This window comes from Nyctereutes procyonoides, unplaced genomic scaffold (genome assembly GCF_905146905.1).
Source record: "Nyctereutes procyonoides isolate TBG_1078 unplaced genomic scaffold, NYPRO_anot_genome, whole genome shotgun sequence".
Classification (NCBI taxonomy): domain Eukaryota; kingdom Metazoa; phylum Chordata; class Mammalia; order Carnivora; family Canidae; genus Nyctereutes; species Nyctereutes procyonoides.
In genome coordinates this window covers 47,702,602-47,723,883 of record NW_026575133.1, presented here as the reverse complement: position 1 = coordinate 47,723,883, position 21,282 = coordinate 47,702,602, and the positions used below count along the sequence as shown (strand labels likewise).

The 21,282-nt window shown below is 47.4% G+C and overlaps 2 protein-coding genes across 6 annotated transcripts in view; both read left to right on the top strand.

Annotated features, from left to right (window-relative positions):
- Window positions 1-2,428: 2,428 nt before the first annotated feature.
- On the top strand, window positions 2,429-4,633 carry LOC129523188 (uncharacterized). The gene is made up of 2 exons (XM_055345805.1): window positions 2,429-2,866; window positions 2,969-4,633. The coding sequence occupies exons 1-2, from the start codon at window positions 2,429-2,431 to the stop codon at window positions 4,631-4,633; spliced, it is 2,103 nt and encodes a 700-aa protein (XP_055201780.1).
- FBXO25 (F-box protein 25) overlaps window positions 2,839-21,282 on the top strand; it is a 56,708-nt gene continuing 38,264 nt past the window's right edge. For 4 of the 5 annotated variants that reach the window (XM_055300682.1, XM_055300680.1, XM_055300681.1 and 1 more), the window contains exons 1-2: window positions 2,839-2,922; window positions 12,486-12,626. In XM_055300682.1, the coding sequence (XP_055156657.1) occupies window positions 12,493-12,626 (134 nt within the window). In that variant the 5' untranslated portion in view covers window positions 2,839-2,922; window positions 12,486-12,492. The other variant, XM_055300678.1, reaches the window with a different exon arrangement.

The following is a 21,282-nucleotide window of genomic DNA, read 5'->3' as shown; positions in this document are numbered from 1 at the left end:
TACAATCCCAAAATTTCAGTCTAATCCCTACTTGAAATATAAAGAGACTTGGCACTAAGACAAAACAAATAAGCAAACAAAAAGATGGGCTGAGCCTGAGTCTTGCCTCAGCGCATGTGACTTTCCAGTGCCTTCCTGGAGGCCTCTCTGTCAGAGGGGCTTGTTTCTGCCCCTGAATTCCCTTCTCATTCTGTACCTCCTTGTACTCCTCATCATGCTGTTTTCTCACTGTGTATTTGCTGTCCTATATCTGCATTAACTTGTGAGCTCCTGACAACTGGAGATTTCAAGTGTGTATTCAGAGCATCTCCTGGTGCTTAGCAGTGTAGCCTGCATGACCCAGACTCTGGGGACACTGTACATTACCCTGCCAGCTCTATATCAAGTCAATTGGGCTTTCTTTTGGTGATGCAGCTTGGTTTTTCTTACTTTGGCCTTATTGCTGTGTGGAAAGCTGAATTAGTCTTCACATGTTGCATAGAAATTCCACTACATAGAAGTGTTCCAGAGAGGGTGTGATGAAGAAAGACCATTCCTTGAGCTCTGAGGGATTACATCACGCTCGTGCCAAGAGGCTCAGGGATGTTTACCCTGTTTTGTGCAGTGGCTGAGGAGGTCAGGGAGATGGCTGTGTACTGCACTTCAGGAAGCAAAGGGGGCGGCCTGTGCTGGCCATCACCCCGGGCCCCCAGGGAGGCATGGATGCACCCACACTACCTGTGACAGTGACTGCCTGGCTTCCTGCTAGGAGAGACCCTATCCTAGGGGAGGGACTGCAATCAGCTTCAGTGTTCCCACAGCCTGGGATATTATCAGAATTGGGTTATTTTAAAGCAAACAAAGAAATGTGAGGTTTCCCTTCATCTTGAATGGATTCGTTAGATGGACTGAGTGCCTGTCCAATTTTGGATAAGTAGGCATCTTCTCCCAGGTCACTTTCCCCACACTGAGCACCCTCCTGCATGCTCCTCCATAACCCCCAGGCACACCTGAACTTCATAGGAGCAATCCTCCTTGACAGCTTTTACTAGGTGGACTACGGTTACTTTGTCTCCTCTCAATCCACCAGTGGAATTCCTTCAGGAGTTAAGTGGATGTTGGCAAATTAGGCTAATTTAGTACTCTTCTTATGGCCCCCATAATGGTGCAGTGGGTGGCAATATCTACCAAAATTTCATATGCAGTTATCCCTACACAGCAATTCCAATTATAATAATTTACTAGCAAACACACCACTACAAATTTTAAAATAAACAGAAAAACCATACATAGTTATTCATTGGGCATTATTTCTTTTGGCAAAATATTGTAAAGAACTTAAATGCCCATCCATGGAGACTATTTTTAAAGCTATGATATAAGCCACCTAATGGAATCATCTGCAGCTGTGAAAGGGAGTGGGGGAGGGAGGATGGCAGTTCTTAAATTGGGGATGTAAGCGATATTGCAGTCTCGCATCCATAATCACATCTACATTATTTTAAAAGTATGTGGTCAAAGAACGCTATTATAACAAGCACATTAGAAATTATTTTTTTTTAAAACTTATTTTGGCTTTTTTGGCATTTTTTATTGGAGTTCGATTTGCCAGTATATAACACGTAGTGCTCATCCCATCAAGTGCTCCCCTCAGTGTCCACCTCCCCTTCCACTACCCCTTGTTCGTTTCCCAGAGTTAGGAGTCTCTCATGTCCTGTCACCCTCACTGATATTTCCCACTCATTTAGAAATAATTTTAGTAATATTTTTCCAAATGCAAATACCTACTGTATGCTCCCTGCAATGTGTTCCAAATATACTTCATAAAGAAAAATACTAAGATCAAATACTTATACATTGCTCACTATGCACCAGGCATGGTTTCATTTATTTATTTTTTATCTATTTTTAAAAGATTTTTATTTATTCATGAGAGACACAGAAATGCAGAGAGGCAGGCTGAAGGAGAAGCAGGTCTCTGTGGGGAGCCTGACAGGGGACTTGATCCCAGGATCCCAGCCTGAGCTGAAGGCAGACACTCAACCACTGAGCCACCCCCCAAGGGCCCTCAGGTATGGTTTTAAATATTTTTGCATCTGCCCGCATTGGATTCTTAAAAGCCCCCGTTTCACTTATGCGGAAGAGGAGGCGGAGGCTGGGTCAGGCCTCCCTTCCTTCCCGCAGCATCTCAGCATCCCCCCCCCTCCCCCGCAAGCTGGCCTGCAGCCGCGAGCTCGGCCTCCGGACCCGCTGATCCCCCTCTCCCCTTCCCGACCGCTGACACCCTCCTTCTCAGTCCCTGATGGAAGAAGCGCGCACGTGCGAGCTGGTCCGCAGGTGTTTCCCGGCTTCTGGGACTGAGCGATCGGACACTCTAAGCTGTAGATAACCGGAAAATGCTCGCTCCCTAAGGTTAAGGACTAAGATAACGGGGTGCACGGAACTGCACATGGGGGCACATGTTCACTGCCTTCCTGAGGCTCGGGTTGTTTCGGGAGCAGCGAGGGGGCTGGAGCACACTGCGATCCGCGGACCCGAGGGTGACCCCGGTGCGGACGCGGACCGGCTCCAGGCCCCCCGCAGCGGCCGCCGCAGGCACGTAGGCAGGAGGCCCGCCGCCCTCCCCGCCAGGACACCGCCCCGCAGCACGCCTGCGCGTTCCGAGCCCCCCCCCCCCCCCGCGGCCGCATCCACTGGGCACGCGCAGGAAGGAGGCGGTGCGGCGCCCACTGCGCATGTGCACGCCTCGGCCTCGGGGAGCCGGGTAGCAACACGGCCACGCGGAGCCGCACCTGCCAATCAGCGCGGCCCGGGGCGGGGCTTCGGGTCTGCGCTCCCCGGTAGGCGGCGGGCGACTTCCGGCAATAAACCTCCGCTCGGCGGTCAGGTGGGGACCCAGGGCGTCCGCGCTCCCGGCGGGGACTGAGGCAGCGCGCGCTCCAGGTGGGGACGGACCCCCTCTCCCCCCACCCAGCCCTCCCCGCGCCAGGTAGGGTCGGGGGCCCTGGGCACGCCGGGGGGCGGAGGCGCTGCTCAGCCGCCCTCGCCGCCTGCCCTCGGCCGCCGCCCACTCCCGCGCGCCCGCGACCCCCCGCCCCTGGCCGCCCCCGCCGCGGGCGCTTCCTCGGGGTCTGCGCGGCCCCCGACGTTGCCCGGCGCCTCCCGCCTGCGCCGCCGCGGCCCGAGGCCCTTTCTCCCGGGGACACCTGCCGCCTCCGCCCTGCGGTCCGCGCCCCACCTGCTGCCCAGCCCCCGGGTCTCCCGGCCCTCGTCCGCGCCCCACATGCCCCCCGGCACCCCCGACCCGGTCCCCGTCCGCGCCCCACCTGCCCCCCGGCACCCCCGACCCCGTCCTCGTCCGCGCCCCACCTGCCCCCCGGCACCCCCGACCCCGGTCCTCGTCCGCGCCCCACCTGCCCCCCGGCACCCCCGACCCCGTCCCCGGTCCGCGCCCCACCTGCCCACGGGCACCCCCGACCCCGGTCCTCGTCCGCGCCCCACCTGCCCCCCGGCACCCCCGACCCCGGTCCTCGTCCGCGCCCCACCTGCCCCCCGGCACCCCCGACCCCGTCCCCGGTCCGCGCCCCACCTGCCCACCGGGCACCCCCGACCCCGGTCCTCGTCCGCGCCCCACCTGCCCCCCGGCACCCCCGACCCCGTCCCCGGTCCGCGCCCCACCTGCCCCCCGGCACCCCGACCCCGTCCTCGTCCGCGCCCCACCTGCCCCCCGGCACCCCCGACCCCGTCCCCGGTCCGCGCCCCACCTGCCCCCCGGCACCCCCGACCCCGTCCCCGTCCGCGCCCCACCTGCCCCCCGGCACCCCCGACCCCGTCCTCGTCCGCGCCCCACCTGCCCCCCGGCACCCCGACCCCGTCCCGGTCCGCGCCCCACCTGCCCCCCGGCACCCCCGACCCCGTCCCCGTCCGCGCCCCACCTGCCCCCGGCACCCCCGACCCCGGTCCTCGTCCGCGCCCCACCTGCCCCCCGCACCCCCGACCCCGTCCCCGTCCGCGCCCCACCTGCCCCCCGGCACCCCCGACCCCGTCCTCGTCCGCGCCCCACCTGCCCCCCGGCACCCCCGACCCCGTCCCCGTCCGCGCCCCACCTGCCCCCCGGCACCCCCGACCCCGTCCCCGTCCGCGCCCCACCTGCCCCCCGGCACCCCCGACCCCGTCCCCGTCCGCGCCCCACCTGCCCCCCGGCACCCCCGACCCCGTCCCCGTCCGCGCCCCACCTGCCCCCCGGCACCCCCGACCCCGGTCCTCGTCCGCGCCCCACCTGCCCCCGGCACCCCCGACCCCGTCCCCGTCCGCGCCCCACCTGCCCCCCGCACCCGCGACCCCGTCCGTCCGCGCCCACCTGCCCCCCGGCACCCCAGACCCCGTCCTCGTCCGCAGCCCCACCTGCCCCGCGGCACCCCCGCCCCAGGTCCATCGTCCGCGCCCCACCTGCCCCCCGGCACCCCCGTCCCAGTCCCGGTCCATGCTTCACCTGCCCGGCCCTCCTGTCCTCGTCCGCGGCTCCAGCATCCTCCCCGCACCTGGCCCTCTGTCCCCAGCCCTCGTCCACGGCTCCAGCATCCTCCTCAAACCTGGCTCTGGGTCCCCAGGCCTTCTCCAAGGCTCAGCATCTTCACTGAGGCTGCTTCCCTGAGCTGGCAGCTGATGCCTAGGCTGTACATCCTTCTCATCATCATAAATTCGCTTTCACCCTTCGTTACAGGGTTCCACTACTCTCAGTGGGCCTATTCAAGCTCATTTTGAGAACTAAGGCATCTAAAGAATCCTTACTTTTCTCTGTGAAGTCCTCTTTTCTTGCCTCTTCCAAATCTGTATCCTCCAGCCCTAACCATAAGACACATTTTCTCATTTTCTCATAAGAATTCATACTCCTCCAATGGCATTTTCCCCTCTTTATTTCCTGGTCTCTGTTTCTCTGAAGCATCTGTGACCACCTCTCAGGATTTGCAGAAAGTTCCATTTCTGATGATCAGCCATCAGTTCACTGCCTCTTGACATTTTCTGGTGATCAAGTTCCTCCGCACTTACAAACCATATTCACATTTGACCCTAAGTTATTTGGAAATCTTGTAAGGATAAGAAAGCAGTAAAAGATCAGATGCTTATGAAATTGGGGACCAGTCTTTCTTATCACAGAACGATAAAAGTTTTCTCAATTTATGTTGAAACATAAGCAAGAAGAAGAAAAGACAGTGGTTTGCCAGCTATTTTTGCTGAACACCAAACTGCCTTACTGTTACCTACATTGTAACTTCTTGTGTGGGTGGGTATATGGTGCACAGCATTAACTTGAACTCTGCACTTAAAGCTGTTATTGTTTGGAGGGAACCAATATAGGTACTACTTGCGTTTCCTGTCCTCTTACTTAAACAGCAAAATACATGAAGCCTTTTAAAATTTATTAGAGTGTGTTTCTTGGGATGTTTTCCTTATTGTTTTTATGTTTAGATTCGTCATTACTTTAGACTACATCTGGTGACTTAATGTAACAAGGTAACACTTAAAAAAAAAAAAAAACCAACAAACCTGACAACTTTATGACCTGTTCTTTTCACAGGGTGCTCATGAATTGCTATTGTTAAAAGTATAGTGACAGAGCAGGGGCCCTGGACTGACCATCCAGAAATGGGATTCCCAGCTCCGCCACACCCTGTGCATCAGTTTCTTTTATAAAATGGGGAATTAAGGCTGTGAAAGGGGGATGGTGACATTTTCTGTCTTTCAGGGCAGTGTGGGGCTGAGATAGGACAGGTACCATGTGTGATACCTATGTACTAGGATCATCAGCTAAGAAATGCATCTTGTTGAGGGAAGACATTTCTTGGTTCTGCATCTCTCCTGTTGCGAGTTCCTTTGGCTTGGGGAAGTCCCGTGTTTCTGCAGGATTCCACCCCAATCTCCTGCCACAAGAAGAAGAGATTAAGGGAAGATTTGTAAGAGTTTAGCCCCATGTGCTCTCTGACATCAGTTAGCATGAAGTGTGGGTAAAATTGCCAACCGTACCAGCTATTTCTCAACTGAGTAGCCACCCTCTGAGTAGTTGGTCTTATGTGCTTGATTTTCAGGAGTCAGTTTATGTTTTAAAATATTTTATTTACTTCAGGTAGAGAGAGAGAGAATATGGGGTGGGGTGGGTGGCAGAGGGAGAAACAGACTCCCCTGCTGAGCAGGGAGCCAGACGTGGGGTTCCATCCCAGCCCAGGACCCTGAGATCATGACCTGAGATGAAGGCAGATGAGTAATGGACTGAGCCACCCAGGTGCCCCTGCTTTTATTTTTGTGTTTGAAGTTTTTCAAAACAAATGTGATTTTAAAGTTCATAAAGTTATAGCAACTCAGGTCTTTTAGCAGGGCAGATAAATACATTTCCATAAAAAGTGATGGGTTGTTTGTTATTCCGAAAGTGTAGTAGTATTTCCAATCTGCAAATTTACATGTCTCAGGTTGGGAGTATTTTTGAAAATTTGATACCAGGCCTTTCAGATTACGCCGTGTCTTGTTTTTCTTTTCTTCTTGTGTTTTCCTGATAGCTTTTTCTTACTGTTTATAGTAACTCTTCTAGAGTCTGCCTTCATCTGTGAACTGTATAGGATTGATTATACTTTAAAATAAAGCTCCATTGTGATCCAAAGAGCATATGTCAAGTCTGTGGAATCCACATGCTACAACAAAATGGATCTTCTCCTCTGTGTTGAAGATAAAAACCCTTGAAAATGGGCTTTTAAGTTTCCCTGGTCCATGGGGCTGCACTTCATTCCTGCCACTCCATATAAATACAAACCAAGCACCTGAAATGTCAGGCTAACCATGTTCAGTTCTCACAGAAGGAGTTGCAAAAGAGTTGGTTATCTTACTCAAAATACCAAGCTGATTCTTAACTTCACCGTGAAAACTGCTTAAATGCTACAGGAGTAGCTTGTGGGGCCTGAATAGAACTGTATTGAGTGGTGAGTGGGCATAGTGCTTACCTAGACAGGGCAATGTTTGTGCATCTTCAAGTGTTAAGACAAGTTTGTTAGCTAAGGAGCTGGCAGGAGGTTTCTGTCGCCTGAAGACTTCTGCTTTCTGCCTCCCGTTCACCCCACAATCCCTGGCAGGTTATTCTCAAAATAGCACTGTTCATATCACTGTGTTGCCCCAAAACATAATTATTTGGAGAATAAAGTCTAAGCGGCCTTGATACTGAAGTTTTCTGTGATCTGGCTTCTGGTCACCTTTCCAACCTACCTGCCAACCTTCCCAAAGATTTCTCTATTTCAGCCAACCAATTCTGTTCATTCTCAAAGGTGTCACATGTATTCCCAGTTTTGTATGTTTTTTTTACCCACCATTTCTATGATTGGTATTTTTCCCCCTTGTCTTTCCATGTAATTGAGATCTAACCGTGCTTTAAGGCCAAGGTGATGCCCTGGTTTTTCCTCAGAGGTCCCAAATGATTTGCTTTTTACTGAATTTCTTTTTTTTTTTTTTAGTGTTTAGATTTCTTTTTTTTTTATTTTTTATTATTATTTTTTTTATAAATTAATTTTTATTGGTGTTCAATTTACCAACATACAGAATAACACCCAGTGCTCATCCCATCAAGTGTACCCCTCAGTGCCCGTCACCCATTCACCCCCACCCCCCACCCTCCTCCCCCTCCACCACCCCTAGTTCATTTCCCAGAGTTAGAAGTCTTTATGTTCTGTCTCCCTTTCTGATATTTCTCACACATTTCTTCTCCCTTCCCTTATATTCCCTTTCGCTATTATTCATATTCCCCAAATGAATGAGAACATACACTGTTTGTCCTTCTCCGGTTACTGTGGCCAAGTTCAAAAAGGGTGTTGCCTGAGTTCTCCTCTGGGATTTTGATGGAATCTTGTCTCACATTTAGATCTTTCATCTATTTTGAGTTTATCTTTGTGTATGGTGCAAGAGAGTGGTCCAGTTTCATTCTTCTGCATGTGGATGTCCAATTTTCCCAGCACCATTTATTGAAGAGACTGTCTTTCTTCCAGTGGATCGTCTTTCCTCCTTTATCGTATATTAGTTGACCATAAAGTTCAGGGTCCACTTCTGGGTTCTCTGTTCTGTTCCATTGATCTATATGTCTGTTTTTGTGCCAGTACCACACTGTCTTGATGAACACAGCTTTGTAGTACAACCTGAAATCTGGCATTGTGATGCCCCCAGATATGGTTTTCTTTTTTTAAAATTCCCCTGGCTTTTGGGGTCTTTTCTGATTCCACACAAATCTTAAAATAATTTGTTCTAAGTCTCTGAAGGAAGTCCATGGTATTTTGATAGGGATTGCATTATACGTGTAAATTGCCCTGGGTAACATTGACATTTTCACAATATTAATTCTGCCAATCCATGAGCATGGAATATTTTTCCATCTCTTTGTGTCTTCCTCAATTTCTTTCAGAAGTGTTCTGTAGTTTTTAGGGTATATTTTGAGAACCATTTGAATGGTAAATGGTTCTCCAACCTTTTATTTTCAGGTTGTAGGTGTCCTTCTGTCTAAAATGAGTCTCTTGTAGACAGCAAATAGATGTGTCCTGTTTTTTTTATCCAGTCTGAAACTCTGCGCCTTTTGATGGGGTCATTAAGCCCATTCACGTTCAGAGTTACTTGAACTTCTTCTTAAAGGGGAGTTTTAAGAGTCTCCCTTAAAATTTCTTGCAGAGCTGGTTTGGAGGTCACATATTCTTTCAGTTCCTGCCTGTCTTGGAAGCTCTTTATCTCTCCGTCCATTTTGAATGAGAGCCTTGCTGGATAGAGTATTCTTGGTTGCATGTTCTTCTCATTTAGGACCCTGAATATATCCTGCCAGCCCTTTCTGGCCTGCCAGGTCTCTGTGGAGAGGTCTGCTGTTACCCTAATATTCCTCCCCATGAAAGTCAGGGACTTCTTGTCTCTTGCTGCTTTAAGGATCTTCTCTTTATCTTTGGAATTTGCAAGCTTCACTATTAGATGTCGAGGTGTTGAACGGTTTTTATTGATTTTAGGGGGGGATCTCTCTATTTCCTGGATCTGAATGCCTGTTTCCCTTCCCAGATTGGGAAAGTTTTCAGCTAGGATTTGTTCAAATACATATTCTGGCCCTCTGTCCCTTTCGGCGCCCTCGGGAATCCCAATTAAACGTAGGTTTTTCTTCCTTAGAGTGTCATTTATTTGCCTTAATCTGTCTTCATGGTCCCTTAATTGATTGTCTCTTTTTTCCTCAGTTTCCCTCTTTGCCATTAACTTGTCTTCTATGTCACTCACTCGTTCTTCCACCTCGTTAACCCTCGTCGTTAGGATTTCTAGTTTGGATTGCATCTCATTCAATTGATTTTTAATTTCTGCCTGATTGGATCTAAATTCTGCAGTCATGAAGTCTCGTGAGGCCTTAATGCTTTTTTCTAGAGCCACCAGTAGCTGTACAATGGTGCTTCTGAATTGGCTTTCTGACATTGAAGTGTAATCCAGATTTTGTAACTCTGTGGGAAAGAGGGCTGTTTCTGATTCTTTCTTTTGAAGTGAGGTTTTCCCTGAATTTCTTTTAGTTCTTCTCTTTACCACTCATTCAGTACATACATAATATATTTTTGTTTTAGATCTATTTACATATATTATTTGTGTGAATTTTCTCATTTGCTGTTATCTATTTTTTTTCAAATTTTTATTTAAAGATTTTTTTTAAAAAAATTATTTATTCATGAGACACAAAGAGAGGCAGAGACATAGAGGGAGAAGCAGACTCCTTGGAAGGAGCCCAAAGTGAGACTCAATCCCAGACCCCAGGATCATGCCCTGAACTGAAGGCAGATATTCAACCCCTGAGTCACCAGGAGTCCCATCAAATTTGTATTTAAATTGTAGTTAACATACAGTATAATATTGATTTCAGGAGTAGAATTTAGTGATTCATCACTTTCACGTAATGCCCAGTGCTCATTACAGGTGCCCTCCCTCATGCCCATCACCCATCTGCCCCCCCCCCCCCGACTCAGCAATTGCGCTACTGGTATTTACCCAAAGGATACAAAAATACAGATTTGAAGGGGTTTGTGCTTCCTGATATTTCTAGCGCTATTATCAATAGTAGACAAATTACGGAAACAGCCCAAATGTCCATCCACTGATGAATGGATAAAGAAGATGTGGCTGTTGTCTATTTAGTTCTTCGACTAGATAGTACACCTTTAGGGAGGGATTACATAGCATAATAACACATCTGGCCTGTGTTTAACTTTGTTGTTGGAGTAATCTATATTTGGTGTGTTTAGCAGTATTCTGAATAGTTGCCACTTTTTTTAAATATCAGTTTTTCTGAATCCACCATATATGATACCGAGAGGTACTTTGGCAGCCATCAGCAATGGTCCTCACAGACATTTTTCTCTCGTATATGTTTTACGAGACTACCTGAGCAGCATCTGCTCTATCATGGTATGCACTTGCCTTCTTTGGGAGGAGTGGATACTATGGGAGACAGTTTTATTAGATACCTATGCATTGACCAGATGTGGTTGTAGCTTCTGCATTTTAGGGTGATTGGTAATTTGAAACAAGTCTGTAAGATGATACTTATAAAAACAGTGCTGAGATTTAAATAATGATTTTTAAGGATCTTCTAAAATAATTTGAATGAATAAATATGTGGCTGTTAAAGATGTGGTCTTACTGGGAATCCAAGTGTAGCAGGGTTTAGAGATCCTCTTGGTTTATGGGAAGATGAGTTCACCATATATTTTACTTAAGGAAATGTATTTTACTTTAAGGAAATGAGCACTTAGAGTTGGCCCAGAAATACTGTTGAAGACTTAGAATTTCCTTCTAACTTGTCTGTTTTAAGGCAGTATAAATGTCTACCCTATAGCCTATTTTTTTGTTAGTTATAATAAATATAGTTGGGAGATTATATTTGAAAACTTCTCTCAGGTACTCTGTTAGAAATACTCCACATTAGAGAAATACTCCAAGTCTACTTTGGATGTGAGATTAATATAACACATTACTCTATTGAAACTGTTTTTGGTTGAGTTATCATCTGCCTTTTTGGGACTAAATCAACTATATACTGTTCAATTCTTACTGTACTAGCTTGTTGATAGTATTTTACTCTCTGTCAATCATTTCTTTCTTAAAATACATTCATCTCTTGATTTCCTACTTCCTCTCTTAACCTCTTTGGCTCTTTTCTTTTTTTTGGCTCTTCTTTTCAATTCCCTTTCTTGGCCCATATATATCTGCTTGTCCATTAACTGTCATTGTCTCTTTGAGTTTTTTCTTTGGCTCTATGTGTTCTCTGTTGTGGTATCATTCCTCTGGCTTTGGTTCCTAGCTGAATGCTGAGGATTTCCTGGTCTTGTTGTCTAGCCTTAGTCTTCTCTCTCCTGAACGGTGGATGTGTATATGCATTCATTCACTCTGGGTTTACTGAGTTCCCTTGTGTGCCTGGCATTGTTAGAAAATACATGTACCCATCACCCACAGATCTGGGGTTGAAGCTAAGCATTGTATTTTATAAAAGCTTCCAAGACTGTACTGTTAGCGCACAGCAACGGTTGTAAACCACTGAGCAAGAGGTACCACTCAAGGCAGTAGAAGAGCTAGTACTGGGTGTCTTGCTTTCACTAAATTGTAAGCTCTATGAAGGTAATAATATCTGTGTTGTCAGTTTTGAAGGTCCTAATTTTTACACACGGATTCTTATATGTGGATTCCAGTACAGTGCTTATCACCAAGGGTTTGACAAATCTAACAGGCCCTCCAAAACTGAAATCGGTGTCTCTTTGGTGCCAGAAACTAAAATCTGGCCACCTGTGGTTTCCCTGCACACATGCAGCCAGTCTGCATGCTTGCTCCTTGCCCCTTGGGCCTTTCCTTGGGGGAGCAGAGAACATGGTGGCTGGCTCCTTGGAATCCGTGAGAGAGCCAGTGTGTGAGATAGAAGTCCTTGACTGCTCTTGACTATGCCTCCTGGGTGCTTCTAGAATCTACCCTCTCTAGTCCTGCTGCAGAGACTCCAACCTTCTGGGGGCCAGTGTTCAGAAGCTGCCAGCCCTAATGACTCCTCTTGCCTCCAGGTGCCACCCTGCCAATGCCAGCTTCCATCCTCACAGTGTGACCTGGAGCCATTTGTAAAGATTGAATTGAATCACTTGCCTGCTGAGCCTCCTTTTTTGGGCCCCTTGTTGCCCTCAGAGCAGAGTCTAGTTCTTTGATGTGATCACATCTCCATTCTCACTTCTCAGCACTTCCTGTACCTGCTCTTACGCTGTATGCTTTGACCAAACAGGAGTACATACAGTGTATGCATCATGTTGCTTCTAATTTCTGCTGAGAGTTGTCTCTGTCCATCTTCCCCAGGTGCTGTATGAACACCAGTGTCTGCTCAGCATTTAGGGCATATGCAGACATTTATATAGTAAGAGCTTTATTCTTTTAAGTTAACGAATAAATGTTCTAAATGAAAGGAAACTATATTTGCACATACATTCCTTCTGTTATAGGAGAACTATGCCATTTTTGGGTCAGGACTGGAGATCTCCTGGATGGAGCTGGATCAAAACAGAAGATGGCTGGAAGAGATGTGAATCCTGGAGTCGGGACCTTGACACAGAGAATAACCCATGTAATGTCAGTCACAGCATGTAAGTTATGGCCAAGCAGAGCCACAGCATTTGCCTGCTTCACGTGTGTGATGTTACCTGCTTTGAAGTCCCCACAGTGTGCCATAGCTTGTATTGGCCGAGTTTGCCCATACACAAGGCTGGTGAGAAGCCACATGTTATTTAGCTAAAGCCTCAGCCTAGTACATTGTCTGGAACCTTCCCATAGGAACCTTACGATGAATGATCTGAGAAGAAGGATTACCGTTACCCTCACGTTATAGCTGAGGAACCTCAGGAAATCAAGATACGGTTTTGGCAGCATATGTCTGAGACCTGTAGTAATAGTGGCTTGCACAAAACAAATCCATTTTTCTCTCTAGAAAGCCTGAGTTGGTGTAGTGACTTTGGTCAGGGATGGAAGGACATTCTGTGTGGTTGGTATGCTATCCCAAGGTGGAGTATTACCCATGGCATCTACATCATGGTCAGTAGGGTGAAAGAGGAGGATACTTGGATCACAGTTGCTCACACCCCATGGGCTGGAGCACTAGATGCAGACAGATTGGGAGTTATCAGATGAAAGTCAGAGATTGCACGAACACAGAAGCATGGTATGATAACATACCAATCACATGGTATGATAACTCCAATCATTGAACATCTGGAGCTTTAGGAATCTCAAGCCCTCTTGAGTCTAGTAGTTGATTTTATATATGTTTTTATTTGGTATTTGCATAATTACCAACTGTATTTTAAACTGATGGGCAATATGATTTTTCTTTATCATTTTATTAGTTTTTTCATCATCAGTGTACTTTTTAATCCCCATCACCTGTTTCCCCCATCCCCCACCTATCTCCCTCTGGTGACCCCCAGTATGTTCTCTGTAGTTAGGGGGTCTCTTGCTTGGTTTGCTTCTCTCTCTTTTTATTCCTCCTTTGCTTGTTTGTTTCTTAAGTTCCGCATATGAGTGAAATCCTATGGTATTTGTCTTTCTCTTACTGATTTATTCCACTTAGCATAATACCCTCCAGTTCCATCCACATCATTGCAAATGGTAGGATTCATCCTTTCTGATGGCTGAGCAATATTCCATTGTGTATGTATATATATACACCACATCTTCTTTATCCGCTCATCTGTTGGTGGACATTGTGGCTCCTTCCACAGTTTGGCTGTTGTGGACATTGCTGCTATGAACATTGGGGTCCAGGTGCCCCTTTGAATCACTGCTTGTGTCCGTTGGGGTAAATACCCAGTAGTGTAATTACTGGGTTATAGGGTAGTTGTATTTCTGAGGACCCTCCACACTGTTCTCCATAGTGGCTGTACCAGCTTGCATTCCTACCAACACTATAACAGGGTTCCCCTTTCTGGACATCCTCACCAACATCTTGTTAATTTTAGCCATTCAGACTGGTATGAGGTGGTATCTCACTGTGCTTTTGATTTGTATTTTCCTATGAGTCATGTTGAACATCTTTTCATATGTCTGTTGGCCATTTATATGTCTTCTTTGGAAAAATGTCTGTTCATGTCTTCTGCTCATTTAAAAAAAAAAGATTTATTTATTTTAGAGAATGAGTGCCTGTGCACATGAGTTAGGGTCAGAGGGAAAGAATCTCCAGCAGATTCCCCACTGAGCATGGAGCCCAACACGGGCTTGATCCCACGACCCTAAGATCATGACCTGAGCCCAAACCAACAAGAGTTGGATGCTTAACTGACTGCACCATCCAGGCACCCCATTCTGCTTGTTTTTCAGTTGCATTATTTGTTGTTTGGGTGTTGAGTTTGATACATTCTTTATAAATTTTGGATACTAACCTTTTATCTGATGTGTCATTTGCAAATAGTCCATCCTGTACATTTTCTTTTACTTTTGTTTTCATCGTACAGAAACTTTTTATTTTGATGTAGTCCCATTAGTTCATTTTTGCTCTGGCCATCTGATTTTCTGACAGAAATTTAGTAGCGTTAGGCTAGAGATTGCTTTTGCAGTATTTAAATAGAAGTTAATTTATATTTCAGATTATAGTAAAGATAACATATTATATTTATTGAACTCATATTGTGACATTTCGCTGCCATTCTGAATTTTATTTAATATTCATGGCTGTAAATTTTACACAAGGTTGGTAATTATACATGCTACTGGTATTAGATGTTATACAGCTGTGAATTTTCAGTTATTTTTTGTCTTAGAGTTCTCATAGCAAATTATTTTTTTATTTTTTAAAATATTTTATCTATTTATTCATGAGAGACATACAGAGAGAGGGAGGGAGGGGGAGAGAGAGAGAGTGTCAGAGACACAGGCAGAGGGAGAAGCAAGCTCCATGCAGGGAGCCCGACATGGGACTTGATCCCAGGTCTCCAGGATCACACCCTGGGCTGAAGGCGGCGCTAAACCGTTGAGCCACCGAGGCTGCCCTCATAGCAAATTCTTTAAATGTAAACTTAGTTGAATGCATCTAGAAATGTTTGGTGTTTACGTGGACTCCCAGTGACAACTATTCATTGTGGAGGTTCTTGATGTCACTATTCAAGGATGGGTCAATGGGCTATGATGCATCAGAGTGAGAAAGCTATAATGTATGAAGTACCCTGTTGCCACTTCTACACTGAGAGATTCATGTGACTCTGTGGGGTTTTTTTCCTGATGTATTTCCCCTTCATCCCACACATTTTAAGTATCTGAGAACAAACTGTCTTCTGCGTACACATAGATGTAGAGAACGTAGGTCAGGACTATTTGCTCTGTGTGGTGAACTCCATGTCCGCCTGTCTCCCTCACCCTGCCCCATGGACTCTCCTTGCCCACTCCCGTTCAAACTTCTTCCAGAGTCCTTTTGAGTAGCAAGCTTTGCTAACAGGTGCTTCTCTACACATAGTGGAAGTACTGATATGCCCTTACTGCCACGACCGTGTCACCATAACCGTGGACTGCCTGCGTTGGGCAAAGTGGAGGGAGAATTAGCTAGTGCTCTGTCCTTTGCAGTATCTGGTGACATCCAGGTGGCCACTTTCCCCACTCTTTTTTCTGCTTTCCCCTCTTTTTCCCTGTTTTCACAAAAATGTGTGTGTAGCCAGACCTGTGGGGAGAGGACATGGATGACCCAACCCTGCAGCAAATGTCTGATCTTTTTCTTTCCCTGGAAGTGAAAGCAATTTAACCTTGATCCTACAATTTCAAAAAGAAAATAAAACCATAGGTAACCAGCATTTCAAATCACTTTGTAAAATGACCTTTTCTTCCTCTGAATGTCTTTGAGAAATAGCGCTCCTGGTTCTTTGGTTTAGGATAGGCTTTTCAAAACTAGGAAAATTGAAAACAAACAAAACAAAACAAAACAAAAAAACAAAACTAGGAAAATTGTCATAAAAATCAGTTAGGCAATAAAGATTCTAACCAACTTTGTTAATTTTTTTTTTTTTGTGTGTGTGTGTGTGTGTGATGGGCATGAAAATAGAACACTTTTAAATATCCCCCTCTTCTCTTTTTGCCTCATTTTGGGATTAAAAGTTCAGAGGAAATAGGTAAGCAGTCACACAGTTCAACATGGCAGTTCAAGGATTGTGAACCCCTCCATACTTTGAATCCTAATTAAACTTTTTTTTCAAGTAACATTCACAATATTCTGGAGGCTAATGATGATGGAGCAAACATTAACCCCTATTTCTAGTGCTTTGTTCTTCGTGGAAAAGATGTGTAGAACTACAGCGTCTTGTGCTGCAGAGCAGTTTGATATACGGGGGAATCATCTCACACCCCTGCTGAGGAGGGTTGCTCACTAGGCTGTAGACCATCTGGGCCACACACTGACCAGGATTCTAGCAGATGCAGACCGCTCAGGGACGATGAGTGTGTGCCTGTGGCAGTGTCCGTGCAGTCAGATGGCAGTGGGGGAGAATAGACCGGACAAGGAGAAAGGGGAGCCGCCGAATATTCCGAATATTCCTTGAGTTTTTGCCTCGGAGAGAATCATATTTATTAGTAATCTGGCCCCATGTCTCCCTCGGGGCATTGTTGGAAAGCAGTTTTATGTCTAAGGACAGATCTTGTGTGATTTTGTAAAGGGAAGGCATTGAAGAGCTGCATCTGGATACTGCGTATCTGAGAATTGGTACCCTTCATCAGACTGGGCCATTCTCAGTAACTCCAGGCTCAGAGGGGCTGTGGAAAGAGGCGCTTCTCATCCTGGGAGGCTAGATGTGACAGAGGGGGCGCTCAGCTCTGCCCTCACGGTGGCACTCCTCAGGTCTTCTCCCTTTGCCTTTAGGTTTTTAAGTCTTTTCGCTGCATTATTTTTATTGACCTCTCCTTAACCATTGTTTCCAATCCAGGTTTGAGTATTTTTTTAAAGATTTTATTTATTTATTCATGAGAGAGAGAGAGAGAGAGAAAGACATTGAGAGAGGGAGGCAGAGACACAGGCAGAGGGAGAAGCAGTCCGCACGCAGGGAGCCTGACGTGGGACTCGCTCCTGGGACCCCAGGATCACGCCCTGTGCCAAAGGCGGTGCTAAACCGCTGAGCCACCTGGGCTGCCCTTGAATATTTTTTTAAAAAAGGTTTGTGTATTTACTTTAGAGAGAGAGCATGAGGAAGGGCAGAGGGAGAGCAGCAAGCAGACCCCTACTGAGGACAGAGCCCATCATGAGGCTCGACCACAGGACCCCAGGATCATGACCCAAGCAGAAATCAAGAGTTGGACACTGTGCCAGTTGTGCCACCCAGGCACCCCCAAGTTTGAGTATTTTAAGGCTTATTTTGGTCATTTGGTTCTCAGTAGGCAGAGCCATGGAAGGCATTGTAAATTTGGGACTCCACAGAAAGTATCGTCAACTCTAATAGGTCCCAGGATATCTGAAGGTAATTGAATTCTTTAAAAAGCATTTTTATTTTATTTTATTTTTTTAAAGATTTTATTTATTTATTCATAGAGACAGAGAGAGAGAGGCAGACACACAGGCAGAAGGAGAAGGAGGCATCATACAGAGAGCCTGATGTGGGGGACTCGATCCAGGGTCTCCAGGATCACGCCCTGGGCTGCAGGCGGTGCTAAACCGCTGCGCCACTGGGGCTGCCCGTAAAAAGCATTTTTAAATTGTGGATCCTCTGAAGGAAAAAGAAAAGAGGCTGTAGTTTTGGTTCTCTTATGAGAATGCAAAATGAGTCTCTGATCATGATGATGGGGAACATCCATGAGGTCGTGGGCTATGCTCCCTTGGCCACAGTGCCTGGGTGAAGAGACACTCCCATGCCCCTCTGTTCAGTCAGAGAAGCACCCCGGCTGTCATCTTGGTGTTTTGCCTTGGATATTTCTCATTACAGTTTGCCTTAGATTGTGTCTTCAGTGACTGGAAAGAAAGATGTAGGTAAGTGACATAGTAAGTTAGCTTCAGCGTCAGACCAGTGCTGGGTGTTTCGGGCAGTATTTGTTGTTACTGCTACATTGAGTAATGATTACATATGGATTGTGAAGGCCCGTCTCTGACTTTGTTTTCATATTGCATTTTTTTCCTTATAAACCAACAAAAGTCATACAGTCCTGCAGCATGTCGTAAGAAAAGACAGAGAGAGTTGTTCTTTAGCTCACGTCCTGTCTGCGTGGGTAACCAACCACATAGCTGCTGTATCGTCTGGGCGTTTGAGTCTGTGGGGCTGAGGCTGTTCTCTGACCAGTATGATTTCAGGGTCCGTTTGGCACTCACATAGTCCGGCCCCTCAGGGTTTGACCCCTCATTCCTGGGGCTTCTGGTCCTCTGCATCGGAGGCCCGGCCCTGTGGTCCAAAACCATGAATGTTGGCTTCCCAGCCTTGAAGCACAGAGGGTTTCATGACCACCTTAGATGCCTACCTCCTGTTTTCCCATGTGGCCAGCTCTCGTTTCGCACCTCCCTGTGTCCACCTTATATTCCCTGACCCGTTGTTTCAGCGATGGTCTTGCCAGGACCCTACACTTCCGTTCCTTTTTTTTTTTTTTTTTTTTAAATAGACCCACTTAGCAAATTCCTAACCCTAAATGAACCAGCACATTAGCGGCTAGGAAAGGTAAGGGGGAGAAATACCGCTAGGGAACATGTGACGCCACCGGAAGCACGCTCCTTCCTCTCATCAGCTCATTCACACCTTTGCTGGCTCCCTAGCTGATCATTTGCGCCTCTCATTGACGCCTTCTCTCATTCAGGAGACTTGTGTTTATGGCCATTTGCTCCATGCCCAATGGGCCCCCAGTGCCGCAGCCGCTCCAGCCTCGTGAAGGCTCTGACAGAGGTCCTCTGACTTCGGAGTCTTGTGGGGGGTATCTGAGCTCACACTGCACCAGGGAATCTGAAGGCAACAGGCTTGTCCTCAGTCCAGCACACCTCAGGTGTTGGAATCGGAGACTGTGTATGTGTTTGTTATTAGCTACCTCATATGAACGGAGTGTGCGTGAACCCTCCTGGCCCCACACACACTGGCGGGATGAGGTCCTTTGGCCAGAGAGCTGCGGAGTACCATACCTGTTGGCAGGAAGGACGCAGCTGTTGTGTCCCCTCCAGGAAAGAGCCCCTTGCAAACAGTGGGCTGAGTCTTCCCTCTGCCCCTTGGGTGCATGAACAGAGCCCTCCGTGAGCCAGGCCTGAGATGTGTCCAGTTTCTGATTTCACGTCCTGTTGTACCCACTCGGTCCAAATGAGGAGTTCTCCATGCTGGGGTGCAGCAGAACATGGAAATCCCCAAACCCATGCCCGATGGAGCTTCCATTCTGGAGCAACAGACAGCAAGTGGACAGAACATCTTCACTGTGTGGCTTGTCTCATTTAATAAGGGCCATGATGGGGAGAAGCCAGTGTGGGAGATAAGAACAATGAGGGAGCAGAGGTGGTCAGCAGGGATGTGGATGGGGTGGACTCTGAGGAAGGGATCTGTTGGGAGGAGTCTCCCAGGGGGCAGGAGCATGTGCCATGGGGGCGGCAGCAGGACACTGGAGGCTGGAGTGAGCCAGGGCCAGTTGCACAGCCACTGTCCATGTGCTGTAGGGACGGGGCTTCTCTCTGAGTGAGGTGGGCCGTCAGAGGTGTTCTGCAAGGGGGAATGAGTGCAGGGTCAGGTTTTAATGGGCTCGTTCTGGCTGCAGTGTGAAATGGGCTGCAGGGATGCAAGGGCAGAGCAAGGTGGAGGTAAGACCCACGAGAGAAGCGGCTGTGGAGGTGTTGATGGGGGTGGCGGCACAGGTTCTGGGTGTGTGTTGCAGCTGGAGCTCCTGGGGCTTCTGACAGATTGAGCAGATGCATGTGCTGGAAGGGAGGAGGCGTGCAGGGAGCCCTGGGAGGAGGGGGGTTCTCCTTTTGTTCTCACAGGCATCCCCCAAGGCTGTGATGGCCAGGGCTTGGGGCCAGGATGCATCTTTTGAGCTCCAGTGGAGTGGTCTCATTTATGCTCCTGCTGTCAGTGTGTGTTCATTTGACTGTGCACTTCACCCTCTCTTGCCACTTCATTTCCTGGAAGTAGTTCCAGGTCAGCACGTGTTGACTTACCTCATTTTTTATGATGCTGTAATTCATTGTATAGATGAATAACTTATTTATCAAGTCACACTGATCCTATCCCATTTTTTCAGTTGAGGTATACTGACACAGAACATGAGAGTAGTTTGGGGTGTGCAGCATGATGTTTTGATGTTTGTACTTGGTACTTGGTGACCACAAGGTAAGGCTTATGAGCATCTTCACCACGCATACGTTCACATTTTTTCTTGTGATGAGAACTTCTAAGATTCTCTCTCTCAGCAGCTTGCAAATATGCAGGGCGGCATCATGAACTCTAGTCACCATGCTGTGCCTCACATTCTGCAGGATTTTATATCTCACACCTGGGAGTCTGTGACTTCTGACTCCTGGTTCCCATTTTGCGTGTTCCTGTTTGCTGACTGTGGTGACCAGCAGTTAGCAATCGCTCTGGTCTCTGTATCTGGGAGCGTGGCTTGTTGTTGTGTTTAGATCCCATGTGTAAGTGAGATCATGTAATGTTTGTCTTTTTGGATCTGACCAACTTCACACAGCACAGTGCCCTGAAGGAACACCTGTGTTGTTAAAAATGCCAAGATCTCATGGTTTTTTACTGCTGAATAATAAATACTCTAATGCATGGATGCCCTGTCCTCTGTATCTCTGTATCCATGATGGAGATACCTAGGTTGTTGCCATGTCTTTGTTACTGTGAATAATGTTGCAACTGAGCACTGAGATGCAGATGTAATTTCCAGTGTGTTTTCATCTTATCCAGATAAATACCCAGAAGTGGGGTTGCCAGATGACATGGTAGCTCTATTTATATTTTTTTGAGAAACCTCCACACTGTTTTCCACAGTGGCTGCACCAGCTTGCATTCCCACCAACAGTGCAAGAGGGTTCCCCGTTCTCCAAGTCCTCACCAATAGCTTTTGTTTCCTGACTTTGTAATTTTAGCCATGCTGTCAGGTATGGCTCACTGTAGTTTTGATGCCCATACCCACTTTCTTTTTTTTTTTTTTTTTTAATTTTTTTTTTAAACTTATGATAGTCACAGAGAGAGAGAGAGAGAGAGAGAGAGAGAGAGAGAGGCAGAGACACAGGTGGAGGGAGAAGCAGGCTCCACGCACCGGGAGCCCGATGTGGAATTCGATCCCGGGTCTCCAGGATCGCGCCCTGGGCCAAAGGCAGGTGCC